At 36.5% G+C, this 18981-nt stretch overlaps 1 protein-coding gene across 2 annotated transcripts in view; it reads right to left on the bottom strand.

The window, feature by feature from the left end:
* MTREX (Mtr4 exosome RNA helicase) overlaps window positions 1-18981 on the bottom strand; it is a 126356-nt gene that overhangs the window by 29276 nt on the left and 78099 nt on the right. For both annotated transcript variants that reach the window (XM_005556905.5, XM_045393716.3), the window contains 3 exons: window positions 14096-14224; window positions 6924-7034; window positions 4343-4531 (listed from right to left, as the gene is read on the bottom strand). In XM_005556905.5, the coding sequence (XP_005556962.1) occupies window positions 4343-4531; window positions 6924-7034; window positions 14096-14224 (429 nt within the window). The remainder of the gene's footprint in view (window positions 1-4342; window positions 4532-6923; window positions 7035-14095; window positions 14225-18981) is intronic.

Here is an 18981-nt window from a genome sequence, read left to right as displayed (position 1 = left end):
AAAATGTATCATCTTGATGTCATCCTTTAGAGTAGATAAGTTTTAAAATTTAGTTAATCAGTAAATATTACATATTTTCCAACGATGACAAGCATACAGTAGTACAAGAACAAAGAACAATGGTATCCTGAAGTGGTTGTTCAGAAAAACACTGACAGAAAAGTTTTGTTAAGTTGAAATTTTTTAGACTTTATTAAACTTCTACTAAGGAGGAAAAATTATGAAGGTGATCAGCAACTGATATTTATTCAGAGATTACCTATGTCCTCTATTTCTAGTGCTTTACATTATTTCATTCTTACAGCAATCCTAAAAGGTAGGGAAGTAATATTAAATCTGCATTTTACAGACGAGAAAACTGAGGCACAGAGTACTAAGTAAATTGGTCAAGAATACAGAGCTACTGAGTGATAAAGATGGAGTTCAAACCCAGGCTAGCAGACCCTAGAATCCAAGCTATTTTCAATTATTTCTATTGCTGTGAACAGAGCTACTGAGTGATAAAGATGGGGTTCAAGCCCAGGCTATCAGACCCTAGATGCAAGCTCTTAGTGATTATTTATATTTCTATGAACAGATGTGTAGTCACAATGCCATGTCGTAGGAAGCAATGCTTTCCAAGCTAGATAATGAATGCTACGCTACCTAGCATGACTTATCAGGCCTATCAGAATAAAACAAACAAACCATTGTTTTTTAGGGCTTGACTGAAGTGACTGAGGATGCCTATGTGAGCAGAGCAAAGCATCGTGCTAATAACTGTGAGGCTTATAAAGCTTACAAGGTAGAAGAGAGTCCAACATTTAAGATTTTTTTTTCTTGAGTAATGTTTGTATTTTGAATATAAAAATGTTAAAATATTTTAGATATAATGGGTTAAATAAAAATATTACTAAAGTTAATGCCACTGGTTTCTTTTTTTAAATGTGGCCACTAAAAAATTTAAATGTGGCTGACACCAGACAATGCTGTACAAGATCTTTTCCAACACATTTATAAAACAACACAGACACACAGTTGGCCCTATCTGTGGGTTCCACATCCATGGATTCAACCAACCATGGATCAAAAATATTGGGAAAAAAACTGTCTGGACTGTACATGTATACTTTTTATTTTTATTTTTTTAAAGAGATGGGGTCTAACTCTATCACCCAAGCTGAAGTACAGTGGTGCAACCATGGCTCACTGTAGCCTCAACCTCCTTGGCTTAAGTGACCTTCCTACCTCAGCCTCCTGAGTACCTGGGATGACAGGTGCATGCTACCATGCCTGGCTAATTTTTAAAATTTTTTTGCAGTGATGGGGGTCTTGTCATCTTGCCCAGGCTGGTCTCAAACTTCTGGGCTTCAAGTGATCTTCCTGCCTTGGCCTCCCAAAGTGTTGGGTTTACAGGTGTAAGCCACTGTGCCCAGGCTGTATTTTTTTTCCATTAAAAAAGAAATTATATATATATATATATATATATATATATATATATATATATATATGTATACACACACACACACACACACGATGTGCTTATATGTATATAAGCATGGGAAAAAAACCGGACTATACATGTACTTTTTTTTTTTTTTTTTTTTTTTAAAGAGATGGGGTCTCACTCTGTCACCCTGGCTGGAGTACAGTGGTGCAACCATGGCTTATATGTATATAATGTGCTTATATGTATATAAGCACATTATATATATATATAAAAGCACATTATAGACAATGGTGGGCAGGGGGGCAGGAAAAGAAAAAAAAAGACCACTATACTCTTATTGCTGTAACACAACCACTTAAAGTTTTCCTTTCAGTCTTTTCTGGTGTATTTTATATTTCTGCTAAATAGTAATCATAGTCCACTTCAATTTCAGATCCTTTTTTCATGTAATGCTCATACATGAGCCTTCTTACATGTTATTGCAGAGTCTCCATAACAACTTTATTTAGCCAGTCCCTTCAGCCAGACAATGTCTTTTTCAGTATATTTGAGCAGCTCAGACAATGCCTTCAAACCACCTCCAAGGATGCTTTCCAGTCATCATTCAACCACGCTCAAGTCTACCTGTTCTTGTGTTATGGAAACATAATGCTGACCCTAGTGGCCATGGAGGGACTGACAGCAGGGAGAGAGCTGCTGCAATGGTCCTGGTAAGAGACGAACAGGTGAGAAGCACAACTGGATATCTGTGTAAGTAATGAAAGCTTGTTGTGTCCCAGTTTCCTCATCTTGAGAAGCACCTGGCAAGCTTCCTGCCTAGCAGCACTTCAAGGTGGGTCACAGCATGGATGTGTTCACTAAGCATGCAGCCAATATTGTCTATCTGCTACAGCACCATATGATGTAAGTTCACAAAAAGCTAGAAAGGGAGACGGCTTTAAAACTATGAACTGAACACATTATTAAAGGAGTTTCTACTCATGTATTTATCCAACAAATACTGGGCATTTACTTTATAAAAATAGACCATTATGAGAAAATGTAAATAAAATGAAACATCTGACTCTAAGGAGCTTAAAATCTAGTTTATGAGACACAAAGACAAATGTATTGATAAAAGTGGTATGTGATAAAAGTTGAAAAAGTACAACAGCAAGGAGTTTTAAGTTTCACGGAGGAAGGGAGATTTGTATAGTGTAATACATTCCAGTTGAAAAAAAGTAGGTAGTGGAAAGGATTGTGTTCACGTCAAAAAGCTTTTTCTAAATTCGCTATACAGAATGCTTATAATAATGCTTTTACTGGTTAGACATGAAAGCTAATTATCCTAAAAAGCTGAACTACTACCATTTGACGCTATTAAGATGGCTATAGCAAAAACAATAGACAATAACACGTGCTGATGAAGATGTAGAGAAAGCAGAAATCTCGTAAATTGCTAGTGAGAACATAAAGTGGTGTAGCCACTTTGGAAACAGTCTGGTAGTTTCTCATAAAGGTAAATATAGAGTTACCATAGGATCCAGCAATCCTACCTATTTCCACTCAAGATACTCAAAACATCCATACAAAAACTTGTATACAAATGTTCACAGCAGCATTATTCATCATAGCCAAAAAGTTAGAAAAAAACAAATGTCCTGTCCATCAACTGATGAACGGGTGAACAAAATATGGCATATCCACACAACAAAATATAATTTAGTTAGGCCAGGTATGGTGGCTCATGCCTGTAATCCCAGCACTCTGGGAGGCTGAGGTGGATGGGTAACCTGAGGTCAGGAGTTCAAGACCAGCCTGGCCAACATGGCGAAACCCTGTTTCTAATAAAAATTCAATAATTAGCGGGCATGGTGGTGTGTGTCTGTAATTCTAGCTACTAGGGAGGCTGAGGCAGGAGAATCGCTTGAACCCGGGAGGCAGAGGTTGTAGTGAGCCACAATCACGCCACTGGACTGAAGCCTGGGTGACATAGCAGGACTCTGTCACACATACATATAAAATTTGGCCATAAAAGGAATGAAGTACTGATTTATGCTACAACAGGCATAAAGCTTGCAGACACGCTAAGTGAAAGACAGCAGACATAAACATCATATATTACATAATTCTATTTTAAGAAATATCCAGAATAGGCAAAACCACACAGATAGAAAGTAGACTTGTGATTGCCAAGGGCTGGAGGATGGGATAAACAGAGAGTGGCTGCTAATGGGTATAAAGTTCCTTCAGAGGGTAAGAAGAATGTTCTGAAGTTACATAGTGGTGATGGTTGCAAGTATGTGTGAATACACTAAAAACCAGTGAGCTGGATATTTTAAAAGGGTGAGTGCTATGCTGTGTAAATTATATCTCAATTTTAAAAAGGAAGAAAAAAACAGAACATCCTATGTGAAATATCAAACTACAGCAAAATAAACTTTATCTTGTCTTGCTGATGAGAGCTGACAGGTTCAGAGCTGACAGTTTATTTAAAAGATAGCTGATAGCTGGCCAGGCGCGGTGGCTCAAGCCTGTAATCCCAGCACTTTGGGAGGCCGAGATGGGCGGATCACGAGGTCAGGAGATCGAGACCATCCTGGCTAACACGGTGAAACCCCGTCTCTACTAAAAAATACAAAAAACTAGCCGGGCGAGGTGGCGGGCGTCTGTAGTCCCAGCTACTCGGGAGGCTGAGGCAGGAGAATGGTGTAAACCCGGGAGGCGGAGCTTGCAGTGAGCTGAGATCCGGCCGCTGCACTCCAGCCCGGGCGACAGAGCAAGACTCCGTCTCAAAAAAAAAAAAAAAAAAAAAAGATAGCTAACATTTTCCTGTTTTAGCCAATTAAACCAACAGGACAAGAAAATGACAAACACATATTTATTCAGTGAAACATATAAAATTCTACTATAAAAACCAAGTTTCTGCCATACCTGTGCTTTTTTTTCACAAAGCGTATACACAGTTTCCAAATTTGGATCATTGTGAAGTGGATGAGAATACATTCGATGCTCAAAAGCTTCTACTTTCTGAATGACTTTTTTCAGCCCTTGATCTTGAATGCCCATATCATCAATAGGGTCTAATAAAGGGATGCCGTCAGGAAAACGTTTCTGAACTTCCTGAAAAAAATATATAAAATTCATTTTCATCTTATAGTCAAAATTAGTAAGACCAAACCAAATCCGTGTTTCCTTTTTTTTCTATGCACATGGACATAAAAGGTATACTACATATATAATTTTGTCTTTTGCCAATTTAAATTGTAGGGCATTTTTCTTCTGCATTTATTTTTGAAAACTCTTTTTCAATGCTATCCTATGATTTACAGATGTATTATGATTTACTAATAAAACTACAAGTCATAATTCGATCATAGTCCTGAATGTGGCACAACTTACTGATAAATTCGTTACTGTATAACATTGTTGTAACTTCTTGCCATCACAAGTAATCTTGTATTAAACATCTATGTTTAAACTGCTTTCGGATTATTTCCTTTGTGTTGATGCCTAGGGAGGGCACTATTGACTTGGAAAGTACAGACTTTTTAAAAGCTCCTGAGACCTTTAGCTTAAAAAAAAACATGAATAATGGTTAAATGCAATAAACATATTCGTACACAGAAGAAATAGCTCACTGTAGGCTGGCATCCTATTGAGAAACTTTCAGGGTCTTGGATAAGCCTTAAAGATAAGATAGGATTTGGCTAGTTAGGAACTGGGAATTGGGGAGGAGAAACACATTAACAGTAAAAAACAAATGTAAAGGGTTCAAAGACATTTGCAGATTATTGTCCTAAATGAGCAGATAATGCTAGCTCTTTCAAAAGACTGGTATCTCCGGTAAGTGCATATGGTACAGTTTCAAGATATATGTCTGCCCTAATCAAAGGGGGCTAGCGTCAGCGCAAAAATCTTACACATGAGCCTGGCCAATTTTTATATATAAAGAAACTGAGTCACAGGTGTGAGGTTTCAGAACAGAGAAAACACTAAAACTGTAGTTCTGAAGTTTAAAAAGTATAATTAATGTAGCTAAAGGGAAATCTTTATACATTATGTGAAGGGTTCTGTTGGCAGGCTAATTTCCCCAATTTTTCCTCCTGTGGCTTCTCACCATGTGGTGACTATGTAAAGGACTATGAAGGACCAAGAAAAAAAACAGTCTAACTTTGTTTAAATCATGATGCAAAACTGAGACTCAGGTTATCGTGAAATTAATGTGAAAGCTGAAATATATCAACACGATATAGCACAGGGATGTTTAAAACAAATACAGACAAGCCTGAAATTTGCCAATAGACAAAGAAATTAATTTCAATTTTAACTTTAGCAAAATGAGAACTGACCTAACCCAGAAGTATAAAACAATTATTTTTTTCAAAATAATGGCATTACTTAATGCTAAATTAATAATGATTAATGTGTATTTCTGCTCAAAACTGTGCTATTCTGAAAATATTAGAAAAAACAATTTCAGTGGGACTTTACGCTTCAATGAACTTATAAGATATATTTATTTACTACCAGACCAACAGTGATAAAAACTTTCTAGAAGTGATTGTTTTGGAAAAGATATCCACATCTACATAAAAATTTTGTAAAACTGTCAGAGAATCATTCATTTCATGAAGCCCACCATCGGAACACAGCTTAAAAATTCCTACTCTACACTGAAAGCATCCTACTATCTTTGCTTTCTCAGATTTTAGTACAGAGCCTTCACTGCACAGTAAATGCTCTTCAAACTATTAACTAAATAACTTTGTTAAAATCACTTCCTTTTTTTTTTTTCTTAAAAGAGACAAGGTCTCCCTCTGTTGCACATGCTAGAGTGCAGTGATGTGATCACAGCTTACTGTAGCCTGGAACTCCTGGAATCAAGTGAACCTCCTGCCTTGGCCTCCTGAGTAGCTGGGATTACAGGTGCATACCACTGAGTCCTACTAATTTCTTTTTAAATTATTTTTTAAATTTTTTGTAGAGATGGGGGCCTCACTATGTTGCCCAGGTTGGTTTCAAATTCCTGGCCTCTGGTGATCCTTGTGCTGTGGCATCCCAAAGAGTTGGGATTACAGGCATGAGCCACTGCACCTTGTTTCTACTAGAAAATTAAATTTACTACAAAATCTTAATTTTCCCTATTGAAAATTAAACAATTTCATGTATTTATTAACTATATTAAAAAATGGTTAAAAGTCCTGTCAGTACATGATTTTATACATAAAACTTGTAATACAGTCTATACTTTTCACTCAAAATGAATAAAGTAAAATGGTTTTCCTTCTGAGTCCTCCTTTACTAACTCACTTTGTTGGCAGATTCAAAGAGAGGACAAATCCACATGAAAATCTGCTGCCATTATTTTTATGAAAAATCATTGCCACTATTGGCAGTATTTATAGGTATTCTGAAAGAAAGCAATATATTTAAAAGCATTTCAGTTGCCTCTTTATAAACACTATCTGTATTTACATAAAATTTATATTTAGTTTATAAAATTAACACATACCTGTATTGATTTTAAAACACTCTGTCTATTGTCCACTGGCCGAAGGTCTTTAGGAATGTAAAGCCTAACACTGCTGATAGCAGACAGGAGATGCACCAAAACTGGGACAACCTATGACCAAAAGGTTATACAGTATTACAGTTAAGCTTGCACGTGTTCATATTCTACTATTTCCTAAACTTGCATCCTTACAGAGGAAGTTGCATTTACAGTATGTAACAGGTATAAGTACATAATAATTACTGGGAAGCATTCTCTCATCCTGAAGCTTTTATCGTAATAGAGACTGTATTTAAAAAGTAAAAACTAGTTCAAACCTCTAAATAACAGGTAAATAAATGGTACATAAAAATAAGAGCTCCCCTCAATACAGAAGCCACACTTTATTCATTTTTATGGTCTCAGATATTTGGCAGTTCAAAAATATTAATACATAAAGGTACTATAGTACTAAAAATGAAAGATTCTTGTTTAATAGGTTTAGGAGGTCAAGAAAGATTCATGTAAGTTCTGGATGGGCAGGAATGAAGAAGTATTTCAAAGAGAGAAAGCAGCATATTCCACTAGACATAATCTTGAAGAACACCTATGTGCAAACTTTCTTCCATGCTTTCTCTTGTCGAAATGGCAAATTATCAACATTAAATTTTGCTTCCTTTCAAGTGATCTTGAATCCAGAGAGCCTCCATAAACTGAGGCAAAGTTAATGTTTCCACAGGTCCAAATCTGTCTCCCACGGCTACTTTTACACTGATCACTGATGAAAACACAATTTCCACTGGCTTGCTGATAACAAATATATTCATAGTGCTTTAATGAACAAAAATGGTATAGCGGTTGAACATGTGAATGCAGTCTTCAGCTAATTGTGTGACCTTACACAAATTATCTAACCTTTCTAGATTTTCTAGTAAAGGTAGAAAGGTTCGATAATTTGCCAAACTTGCCAAAAAAGGTTTAGTTTGTCAAACCATTAACAGAAGTTTTTCTCTCTCTAGTTAAGTTTTTGGGGTGGGGTGTTTTTTCTTTCTTCCTGCCTGCCTTTTCCTCCTCTTTTTTAATCATTTGAAACTAACTTGCAGACAACAATCACTTCACTTGACCAGCAAATACATGTATATGTTAAGAACAAGCACATTCTCCTGCAAAGCTACAATATTGTAGGAATATTGTATATGATAAGGAAATATCATATACAATCCCTATGCAGATTTCCCCACGGACCCCCTAATGACCTTCATACATTACTACTACCATTATACTTTTGGATCCAGCCAAAGATCACAAACTGGATTTAGTGGTCATGTCTCCTTAGTCTTCTTTAATCTAAAAATATACCCCACCTTTCTTGCTCTTTTATGGTACTGACATTTTCACAGATTTCCAAATTTACAGAAAAGTTGTAAGAATGAAATAAATCCCACATACCCTTATTTCAATTCTCTAATTGGTTATATTTTGCCTATTTGCTTCATTGTTCTCTTTCTACACACATAAAGTACAAGTGTTAAATGAGGGAAATCTAATGTCGAGACAATGATATCATCTAATCTGTAGTCCATATTAAGATTTCACCCCTCTTTCACAATAATGTCTTTTATACCACTCTATCTTCCCCACCACCACTCCATGGAACCAAACTAGGATCACACACTGATGTCACATTTCTTTCTTCTTTAATCTAGAACAGTTCCCCAGTTTTTCTATCTCTCTCAAGACCTTGATTTTTTTTTTTTTTTTTAATAAAGGTTATTTTATAGAATGACTCTCAGTTTGGGTTTCTCTAGTCATGAGGAATCATAAGATTCAGATTATGCATTTTTGGTAGAAGTCATGTTCTGTTCTACTCAGTCCACTAGTCAACATTATTAGAGATAATGTTGATCACTTTGATCATTTGATTAAGGTGCTATCTGCAGGATTCTTTATTATAGTATTATTTACTATTTTACTCTCTACAATTAAGAAATTGGTAGGGAGAGCCTTTAGAGACTTTGGAAATATCACTTCTTCATTAAACTTTCAGTTTACTAGTTTCAGCATCCATGGATGATTCTTGCCATAGTCAATTATTATTTGTGGTAGTTGCCTAATGGTGACTTTTCTAACTTTTATTTTATTTATTCTTTGAGATGAAGTCTCACTCTGTTGCCCAGGCTGGAGTGCAATGGCATGATCTCGGCTCAATGCAATCTCTACCTCCCGGGTTCAAGCAATTCTCCTGCCTCAGCCTCCTGAGTAGCTAGGATTATAGGCATGTGCCACCATGCCCAACTAATTTTGTATTTTTAGTAGAGATGGCATTTCGCCATGTTGATCAGGCTGGTCTCAAAATCCAGACCTCAAGTGATCCGCCTACCTTGGCCTTTCACAGTGCTGAGATTAAAGGCGTGAGCCACCATGGCCGGCCATTTCTTTTATATTTTATATATCTCTTTCTGGATTCATGGATTATTTTATTTTCATATGGTTATAATCCTTTACTATCTTTTTTTTTTTGAGATGGAGTCTCACTCTGTCACCCAGGCTGGAGTGCAGCGGTGCGATCTCTGCTCACTGTAACCATCACCTCCGGTTCAAATGATTCAACTGCCTCAGCCTCCCAAGTAGCTGAGACTACAGGCACCTGCCACCATGCCTGGCTAATTTTTGTATTTTTAGTAGAGATGGGGTTACACCATGTTAGACAGGCTGGTCTTAAACTCCTGACCTCAGGTGATCTGCCTGCCTCTGCCTCCCAAAGTGCTGGGATTACAGGTGTGAGCCACCATGCCCAGTCCTTTACTATCATTTTTATTTTTACTTCCAAACTCTCTAATTCAGGGGTCCCCAAGTCCCAGAATGGTACCAGTCTGTGGCTTGTTAGGAACCAGGCCATGCAGCAAGAGTGGTGGGGGAGCAAGCATTACCGCCTGAGCTCCCCCCCCCGTCAGATCAGCAGCAACATGAGATTCTCATAGCAGCGCAAACACAGCGCATGCAAGGGATCTAGGTTGCTTGGTCCTTATGAGAATCTAAGGTCTGATGATCGGAGGTGGGACAGTTTCATCCCCAAACCACCGCTGCTCCACATTGATCCATGGAAAAACTATCTTCCATGAAACCAGTTTCTTGTGCTAAAAAGACTGGGGACTGCTGGTCTAATTCATTTTAGAAACAACATTCTGTAAGCTGCACTGGGTTTTGGGCCACCAATTTGTGAACCAGCAGTTGATGCACTGTTTGGACAGAGAAGACTCAGGACATGAAAAATTATCAATACCACATAGCCAGCATCCAGAGTTAAAGATGCACAATTTGTATGCACTAAGGTACATCTAAAAAGGTAGAAAAATTAAAAATTGATTCACTTGGATTTAGAAAGAGTATTTTTATATACCTGTAGTTGAATTCAATATGCACAGGTATCTGTGAATTTCCTTCAAAACAGAGTAAAACCATTTTGTGAAGACGAGATTCAGAAGGAAGACAAAAACTGTCCAATTTCAAAGGCTGCTTTCCATAATAAACTCCATCCAAGAAATGGTCAACTAACACTTTAATGACAGGAAACAGATTACAAAGGCCATTTATAAATGTCTCCTAAAGCACAGAAAAGGGAAATCCTAAGAGTTCCCTAACTAGAAACATGACATTTTATAAACAAGAAGTTAAATGTTTAAAAATTGAATGTATAGTTGTCATGAAATTATAAACATCAAATTTCAGATATTTTAAAACATCGTAATATTTGCATATGGCAGTTTATTCATTTTTCTAAACCCAATTACTTTCATGATATAACTCAGAATTCAGGTTCAACATGATGCGTCTTTATAAGTCCAAATAACCATGTGAGCAATCAGTGGAAACTTGCTAGAATACCAATAACAGGAAGTATTTTTATCCTTAGACCTTTTTTTTTTTTTTTTGAGACTGAGTCTGGCTCTGTCGCCCAGGCTGGAGTGCAGTGGCCGGATCTCAGCTCACTGCAAGCTCCGCCTCCCGGGTTTACGCCATTCTCCTGCCTCAGCCTCCCGAGTAGCTGGGACTACAGGCGCCGCCACCTCGCCCGGCTAGTTTTTAGTATTTTTTAGTAGAGACGGGGTTTCACCATGTTCACCAGGATGGTCTCGATCTCCTGACCTTGTGATCCACCCGTCTCGGCCTCCCAAAGTGCTGGGATTACAGGCTTGAGCCACCGCGCCCGGCCCTTAGACCTTTTAAATCTTTTAAATTTTCCCCTAAATAAGCAAATGTGGTAGATAATATAAGAAGTAAGTTTTAAGTCAATACATTTTAAATACATTTCAAGCTATATAATTTCTTCAAATCAAGACTATCAGCTGAAACACGGTTTTTGAATTTTTCATTCAAACAAGCAAGTTGTTTTTTGAACCAACTGATTTTTAATCAAGTCATGGCAGACACAGTTATTTTATCCAATGTGCTATTGATTAATTCACTATTAAAAAACTGGATGTATGTCAGTGAAAATGGTGGAGTAAGGACCTCCAAAAATCCTCTTCTCCATAAAAGCAATGCCAACACTGAGAAAACTTGTCAAAATCAACTTCTTCAGAATTCTGGAAATTAACCAAAGGCTTGTAGGAATTCAGTGATCATATATTCAAGAAAAATGCTGACTTTTGGTAAGAACAGCAAGCTTTGTGGCAAATTTAACTTATCCTACTCCATCTCCCACTCCTCAGCTTTCTAACAGCCTGAAAACCAAAGAGTAAATCCCACTGAAAACCAGTATTGTAGCCACTGGAGGGGAGAGAATAGGGTGGAACCTCTTCAAAGGCCTATTCCCAAAGAATTGTCATTATTCTTGTCTGGTGGTTCCCTGGAAGACTCCATTCACAAGGCTGTTTTTTATTTGACCTGACTGAGAGCTTACCAGTGCAAACCTTTTTCCTGGATGTGTTTGTCAAAAGTAGTAAGAAGCAACTGCTTAACACCATGGCTGCCTGAGGTTGTGAATGACAGCTGGGACAAACAACAGGTTAACCAGAAAGCTTAAAAGGAAAAGCTGGGGAGTAAGACATTCATGGGGAATTAGAAAAGCTCCCACACATTTCTGGAAATCTAGAAGGCCATGACCAGGGCTGTGTGCATGCCCAAGAAAGCCCTGAAAAGACTCTAAGCTTTCACTTCTGTCTGACCATGAAATTGTACATCCAGGAAGCGGCTAAGGTACTGTTGTTAACTGTGTAGCTGAGGGTTGATGGCTTGCTGCAATATGTATACAAAGCCTCTAAATAAAGACTGGGGAACGTTTTTTATTTTTTAGACAGAGCCCTGCTCTGTCACCCAGGCTGGAGTGAAGTGGCACAATCTTGGCTCACTGCAACCTCCACCTCCTGGGTTCAAGTAAGTCTCCTGCCTCAGCCTCTTGAATAGCTGAAGCTACAGGCGCACACCATCATGTTGGCTAATTTTTGCATTTTTAGTACAGATGGGTTTTGGCCATGTTGGCCAGGCTGGTCTCGAACTCCTGACCTCAAGTCATCTACCCACCTCAGCCCCTCAAAGTGCTGGGATTACAGGCATGAGCCACCACGCCCAGCCAGACAGGAGAACTTAATGATTGCAGACATTTAAGGAAGTCTCTGCACAATTATGAGCTGACCATTAAACTAACCAAGCAGAGATCTTTGTGGCCACACACAATTTAAAAATACAGACTTAAAACTTTTGAATTCAGAAATAACAAAACAAACCAATGACAACAAGTAACAAGAATAAACTCTGGGAGAGCAGGAAAACTCTTGCCAATTTCCTTAGCAGCATAGACTGAAATAAACATATTAAAAAATGCTACAGGAGCAGAGGAAAGGTCCTCACTTTGCCTTGGTTTCAGGACTGCCTATATAATTTTCTTGGAAGAATCTGAGCTTTCAGTGTGAGAGTGCTGTACTATCAATGTCTGCCATGAGAAAGGGAGAATGTTGAGATGTGTGGCACACATTTGCTATTCCAACTTGCAATAACTCCTAAAGGCCCTTTGGGGACAATGAGTATATGCCGAACTGTGGGAGTTTTAGCCTCATTTATAGTTAGGCAGTCAGTCAGTAAAATAAATGTTAGAAAAAAATAAAAATCACACAAGTTTCACTTGGTGGTGGAATTCTAGAGGTGAACAAATTAGAAGACTAAGAAAAGGAGGCCAAAGTTTAGGTAATATTCAGAATTATAAATAAACATTTAAATTGTCATTTAAAAATGTTACAGTGAATTGTCTTTTTAAAAATACTGCCAACTCCAAAACCCGTAATTTATCGATCCAAAGAAGAAGTCTATGATACTACAGTGGTAGATTTTACTTTCTACAAACCAATCTCATAATAACAAATTTCATTGCAATGACTTTTTGTAAAAGACCTATCCAGTACGCCACATTTTACATTTAATAAAAGCACATGTAAATTAAATGATTTTAACTAAGGAAATTTGGGTAGAAATTTTTCATTGTTAAAATAATGCTTCAGTCATTACAGAGCCTCCTCCTTAAAATTGGGTTATGTTCTGATAAACTAGTTGTAAGTTGAAAATATTGTTAGGTCAAAAACGTATTTAATACATGAACACCTAATCTACCAAACATAACTTGGTGCAGTTTACCTTAAATGTGCTAAGAACACTTACACTGGCTTACATTTGGGCAAAATCATCTAACACAAAGCCTATTAATCTCATTAATGTATTGATGTATTAATCATCTCATTAATGTATTAATGTTCTATAACACTTAATGATTATCGCTTTTGCACTGTTGTAAAGTCAAAAAATCCTAAATCAGGACTGCCTATATTTCCATGGGAATGGGAAATAAACAGCATGAATGGATTCAAACTGTAAAATCACTCAGTCACAAGCAAAGATAACGAAAAATCTTTACAGCCCTGGTAAAATCCAGCTTCATGTAAAATTTCAATGACTGAATACTTTTTCTTTCACTTTGTCACGATTTATCTTGTAACTTGATAAAAGAAAAATAAAACAAATCTCATTAATTATCCTACTGATATGTTAGATGGCTTTACCTTAAATATACCTTAAAATACCTTGAAAAATTCTGATTTAGAGATCATGATAGTATGTTCATTACCATCACATTGGAGAACTTTGGTGATTATAAGTAAGTTACAGAATATCTGAAATCTGAAGACAGAAAGTTATGCACAAACCTGCATCTCTCCTTTCTCATCAGGTTTAGCTGGTTTTGCAGCTTCTGTAGCTGAATTTTTCAAGCTCTCTTTGCTACAGCGAAGAAGTACTTCTACTACATACAAAGGATCCAGTTCACCAGAGTTAGGCTAAAAAACAAAACAGAAGATGTTCATTCATTCTTAAGAAACTGGCCCACAAATAGTTCCATCTGTACAGGAACTATTTTCTCAGCATTTAGCATTATGACTGACACAAACTGTGTAATACATATTTATTTTATGAAACGAAAACTGTGTCTCTGGATTCAACATGTTCCACTGGATGAGAAAACACAGAAATAACTTTGTATTTATAAATTTTCTATTTATAAATTCTAATTTAATAGTACAAGCACTGTCAAGTGTGTCACAGAATGTTTCTAATAATGTTAAGAAACTAAAATTTTCAGTGTCAGAAAATTAATTTGTATCTTCAAATCACTCTAAATAACATAAAAGATAGATTGAGAAGAGATTATTTTATTGCTTATTATGCTAGCATTTCTATAATGTGGTTCCAATTTTTATTGTCTTTTAGTCTTTAATATTCTGTAATAAAGCTATAATTCTGAAGATCTAACAACTACTAAGATCTCACCACTACTTCTGCACTATGATAATGTATGTTTGAGTAGTATCTTTCAAGCAATAACAGAAGATATTTTTTCAGTACAGAATTCTTTTTAAAAATATTTAAATAATCTATTTTGCATAAAATACATAAAAGGAAAGTTATATGGCAATGACTTGACTATGTGGCCTCCACCCAGGACAGTTCCTACTAAAAAAATGAAAATCTGTCAATAGATGACAATGAATCCATTTCTACAATCTATTTCTGCAATAAACTACCAACAGTTTAACAAGAAAACGTATTTCCAAAGAAAAAAGAAATCACAATTATTTTAAATCAAGTTCAAATTTCCTCAAAGAAAGCATACGCTCTATTATTACAATATGAAAGAAAAACTAACTTTTTCTCAGCATTCATTAGTTCAAAATGTGGTTAAAGGAAGTTGCAAAACATTCCTTAGTTTAAACACAAAGCACAGATGAAGACAGTATTTTGATTAGATTATTTTTATCTGCAAAGATTGTGTTCAGTCATTATGAAATGAGTTTTACAAACAATGAGCTAAACAAATAGCTATGATCAACTATCAAGTCTTCCTAAGGAGCCAATGATTATAAGAAGACTCAATGATTATCATATTAGCTTTACAGAGGAGGAAAAAAACCCTCTGAATAAGATGCATAACACAATTTGATAGATGAATTAGCTCCAAAGTGCTAGGAAGATGTGAGTATCTGAAAAAAAAACCCCACAGGCATATGAGCAATCTTTAATGTTTCTAGATAACTCTGTTGTTGGATTTGGTCCCAATTTTGTAGATTTCATTAATAAATTTAATACTCTCTGTAAGATACAACAATCACAGAAGTGACTATTTTAACTCAAGTATATCATACATAATCATCTATTTATGCAGAGCTACTAAAACCAACTTATAGCATTATGGAAATATTCTCAAGTGTTACTATGGAAACACAATAGGAAACCATCTACACTGTAACATTAAATGAAAATTTGATGTTAAAGGTATTTCCTAAGATTATTAATTTTTTCTCAGCTAACTTGCTTTAGTTTTGCACTCTGTAAAGACGGATCAATGCCAACTTTCAGATAAAAAACTAGTTGTCTTCTATTATCTTAATTTAGATTTTTGTTTATAAGTCCTAATTTTTACTTCTTAACAGTATAACTGAACTTGTTTTTCCCAGCTTTTCTTTATTCCTTTTAAAGTGTGGCTAATTTCTGGCTATAAACTGAAATTACCTAATTAAAACACAATTTGGTAATCCCAAGCTTGTAGAACGCAAAGAAACAAGCAATTTAAAATAACAATGACAAGTACAATTACATTTTTATTTATTTAAAATGCTTCTAAGTTTTCTTTGTTGGTTTGTATACACCCTCTGCCTCTGGCAAGCTCTACTGGCCACAAAAATCTTTGGATTTGTATTTTGACTTAGATCCCAAAATTAATAAAAATGTACTTCACATTTTTAGTGAACAAATTCAAGTAGTGAAATGGAAAAATTAGTTTCACCACCAATAGAAACAGAAAAAAATGAATGTGTTCCTCTCTAATCCTCATTTTATCTTTGCCTAAAAGAACTCTCATTGACTGATTCTACCTTTATAGTTAGACAGTCACATGAATGAATTTAGGATCAAAAGAGGCAAGTGATTTTTAAAAAATATGTCTTCTGTGTGTGTATGCATACTTGTAATTATGTTAGCTATAATTTTTTTCTCCTGAACCTCAGACTACCAGAGCATGACAGTGTGATCCACAAGCCTGCTCCCCAGCAACTGGAAAAAATTATGAAAAACCAATCATTTAAAGTTTCTGGAAACATCATAAGGGAATATATCAAGTGAAGAAAGATCTAGTCCAAAAAAACCTCTAAAATTCATTAAAGTCTTTGATATCTGAACAAAGACCGCTCCCTCCCTCACTCTTCCCACTTCACTGAAACAGAAACTCCAGACTAGTGAAGCCAAAAATACAGAAGAGCTCAGTATCCCTGCAGCTCTTAGTTGAAGAGGGCTAACTTTTAGGAGGGGCAGGATGTGAACATTTCTCATCCTCCTCCCACCTACCTGTTGCTGCTGCTAAGTCCTCTGCAAGTAAGGCTGAAAGGTACAGGCTCCCCTTCATTCATGTAGCCAGAGGCTCTATCTTGGTGTGGTGCTGCTGAGAAAAAGGGCCCCAACAGCCCTTCCCCTGGTTCATAAGGCAATGGGTCCATGTTGGAAGAGGCAAGATGAAAATACCTGAGGCTTCCACCCCAACCCTCCGCCTATCCCCCAGCTTTTAAAGCGGGGATGTTACTCAGAGAAAAGTGTGCATTGTCCCTACCCCCAATTTTAGAATTTTGACTCAGAGATTTTGCCTGGGTGAAGAAATAGGCCTTAAAACAGACAACTCTTAATATCTTCCCAAAGGACCAGATTTTATTTGTAACAGAGCCTGAGGAAATTCAAGACTAAGATTAACTTTCAGAAACAGCAGAGGCTGTGGTGAAATACAATTGGTAGATCTGTATTCCTTGGAGATATAGGCTAAATTGTACAGCAGAGAGTTTGCAGAAGAGAACCTGGTTTTAAAAATGATAGTGGGAGGAGTCCTCCTGCTAATAGAGCTTAACAGTTGGGTATGCCCAGAGAAAGGTAAAGTCATAGAGACCCCTGTCCAAACCATTGTCATCTCAGGGTGACTGTGGGCATAACCAGGGCTGTGACCCCCAACTCTACCCCAGAAACAAACTAAAAGGCTAAACACTATAGGGGGTAAGACGTAGAGACTTCTATCAAATAATCCAGCCCAACACTAAATAAATAAACAAGGAAATAACAACAGTGGCCTGCAAGAGGTGGAGGCAGGGAAGGCAATACCTAGAGTTACTACAATATATTATCAAAAAAGAGACATGCAAAGAAACAGGAAAGTTATGACCCATAAAACAGGGAAAAAAGTAGGCAACAGAATCTGCTTATAATAGTGATCAGATGTTAGGGTAAACAGACTTAAAAGTTGCCACTATAAATATATTCAAAGAATCAAGGGAAATCACAATCAATGAAGTAAAAGGTACAATAACAATGTTGTATCAAATAGAACATATCGATGACGAAATAGAAAATATAAAAAGAAACCAAAAGCAAATTTTAGAGTTTAAAAGTCTATTTACTGAAGTGAGGAAAATTACTAGAGGGGCCCAACAGTAGATCTGAACTGGCAGATAATATCACCAGTGAATTTGAAGATAGACTATTGATGGAGATTATGCAATCCAAAGCACAGAGCAAGAACAAACAAATAAAAATGAACCAAGCCTCAGAGGAATATAGGACACCATTAAGTGCAACATACCCATAATGGAAGTTCCAGAGGAGAGGTTTAGAGAAAGGAGCAGAAAAATATTCAAAGAAATAACGGCCTGGGCACAGTGGTTCACACCTGTAATCCCAGCACTCTGAGAGACCAAGGTGGGAGGATTGCTTGAGCCTAGGAGTTTGAAATCAGCCTGGGCAATATAATGAGACCCGGTCTCTACAAAAACTGTTTAAAGTTAGCCAGGCATGGTGCTGCACACCTGTAGTCCCAGCTACTCAGGAGGCTGAGGTGGGAGAATTGCTTGAGCCCAGGAGTTTGAGGCTGCAGGGAGCCATGACTGAACCTCTGCACTCTAACCTGGGTGACAGAGTGAGACCCTGTCTCTAAAAATGACAAAACAAAACCAGAAATAGTGGCTGAAAACTTCTCAAAATCTACTGGAAAAAAAAAAAAGAATTCATCTATATAGCCAGAAAATTCAATAAAGTTCAAGTAGGATAAAGGCAAAGAAGTTCAGTCACTTTCTATGCAGATACATTTATAATAAAAATGCAGAAAGCCAAACCAAAAAGAGAAAATCTTGAAAGCAGCAAGAGAAAAATAGATTAATCTCTTACAAGGGAACTTCAACAAGACTAACAGCGAAAATTTCTCAGCAGAAACAATGGAGGCCAGAAAGCAATGAGTTGACATATTCAAAGAAAAAACAACTGTTAACCAAGAATCCTATATACAGCAAAGTTACCTTTCAAAAATGAAGGCAAAATAAAGACATTCTCAGATAGACTAAAAACTGAGAAAATCTGTTTCTAGTAGACCCACCTTATAAGAAATACAAAAAGAAGTTCTACAGGCTAACATCAAGTAATACTAGACATTTATTTGAAACTACGTAACAAAATAACACTGGTAAAGGTAATTATATAATTATAAAAGATAGAAATAAAAATATTTTTCTCT

The sequence above is a fragment of the Macaca fascicularis genome, chromosome 6, assembly GCF_037993035.2.
Source record: "Macaca fascicularis isolate 582-1 chromosome 6, T2T-MFA8v1.1".
In the NCBI taxonomy this organism is placed as follows: domain Eukaryota; kingdom Metazoa; phylum Chordata; class Mammalia; order Primates; family Cercopithecidae; genus Macaca; species Macaca fascicularis.
The sequence above is the reverse complement of the archived record's forward strand: the minus strand, read 5'-3'. Positions and strand labels throughout refer to the sequence as shown.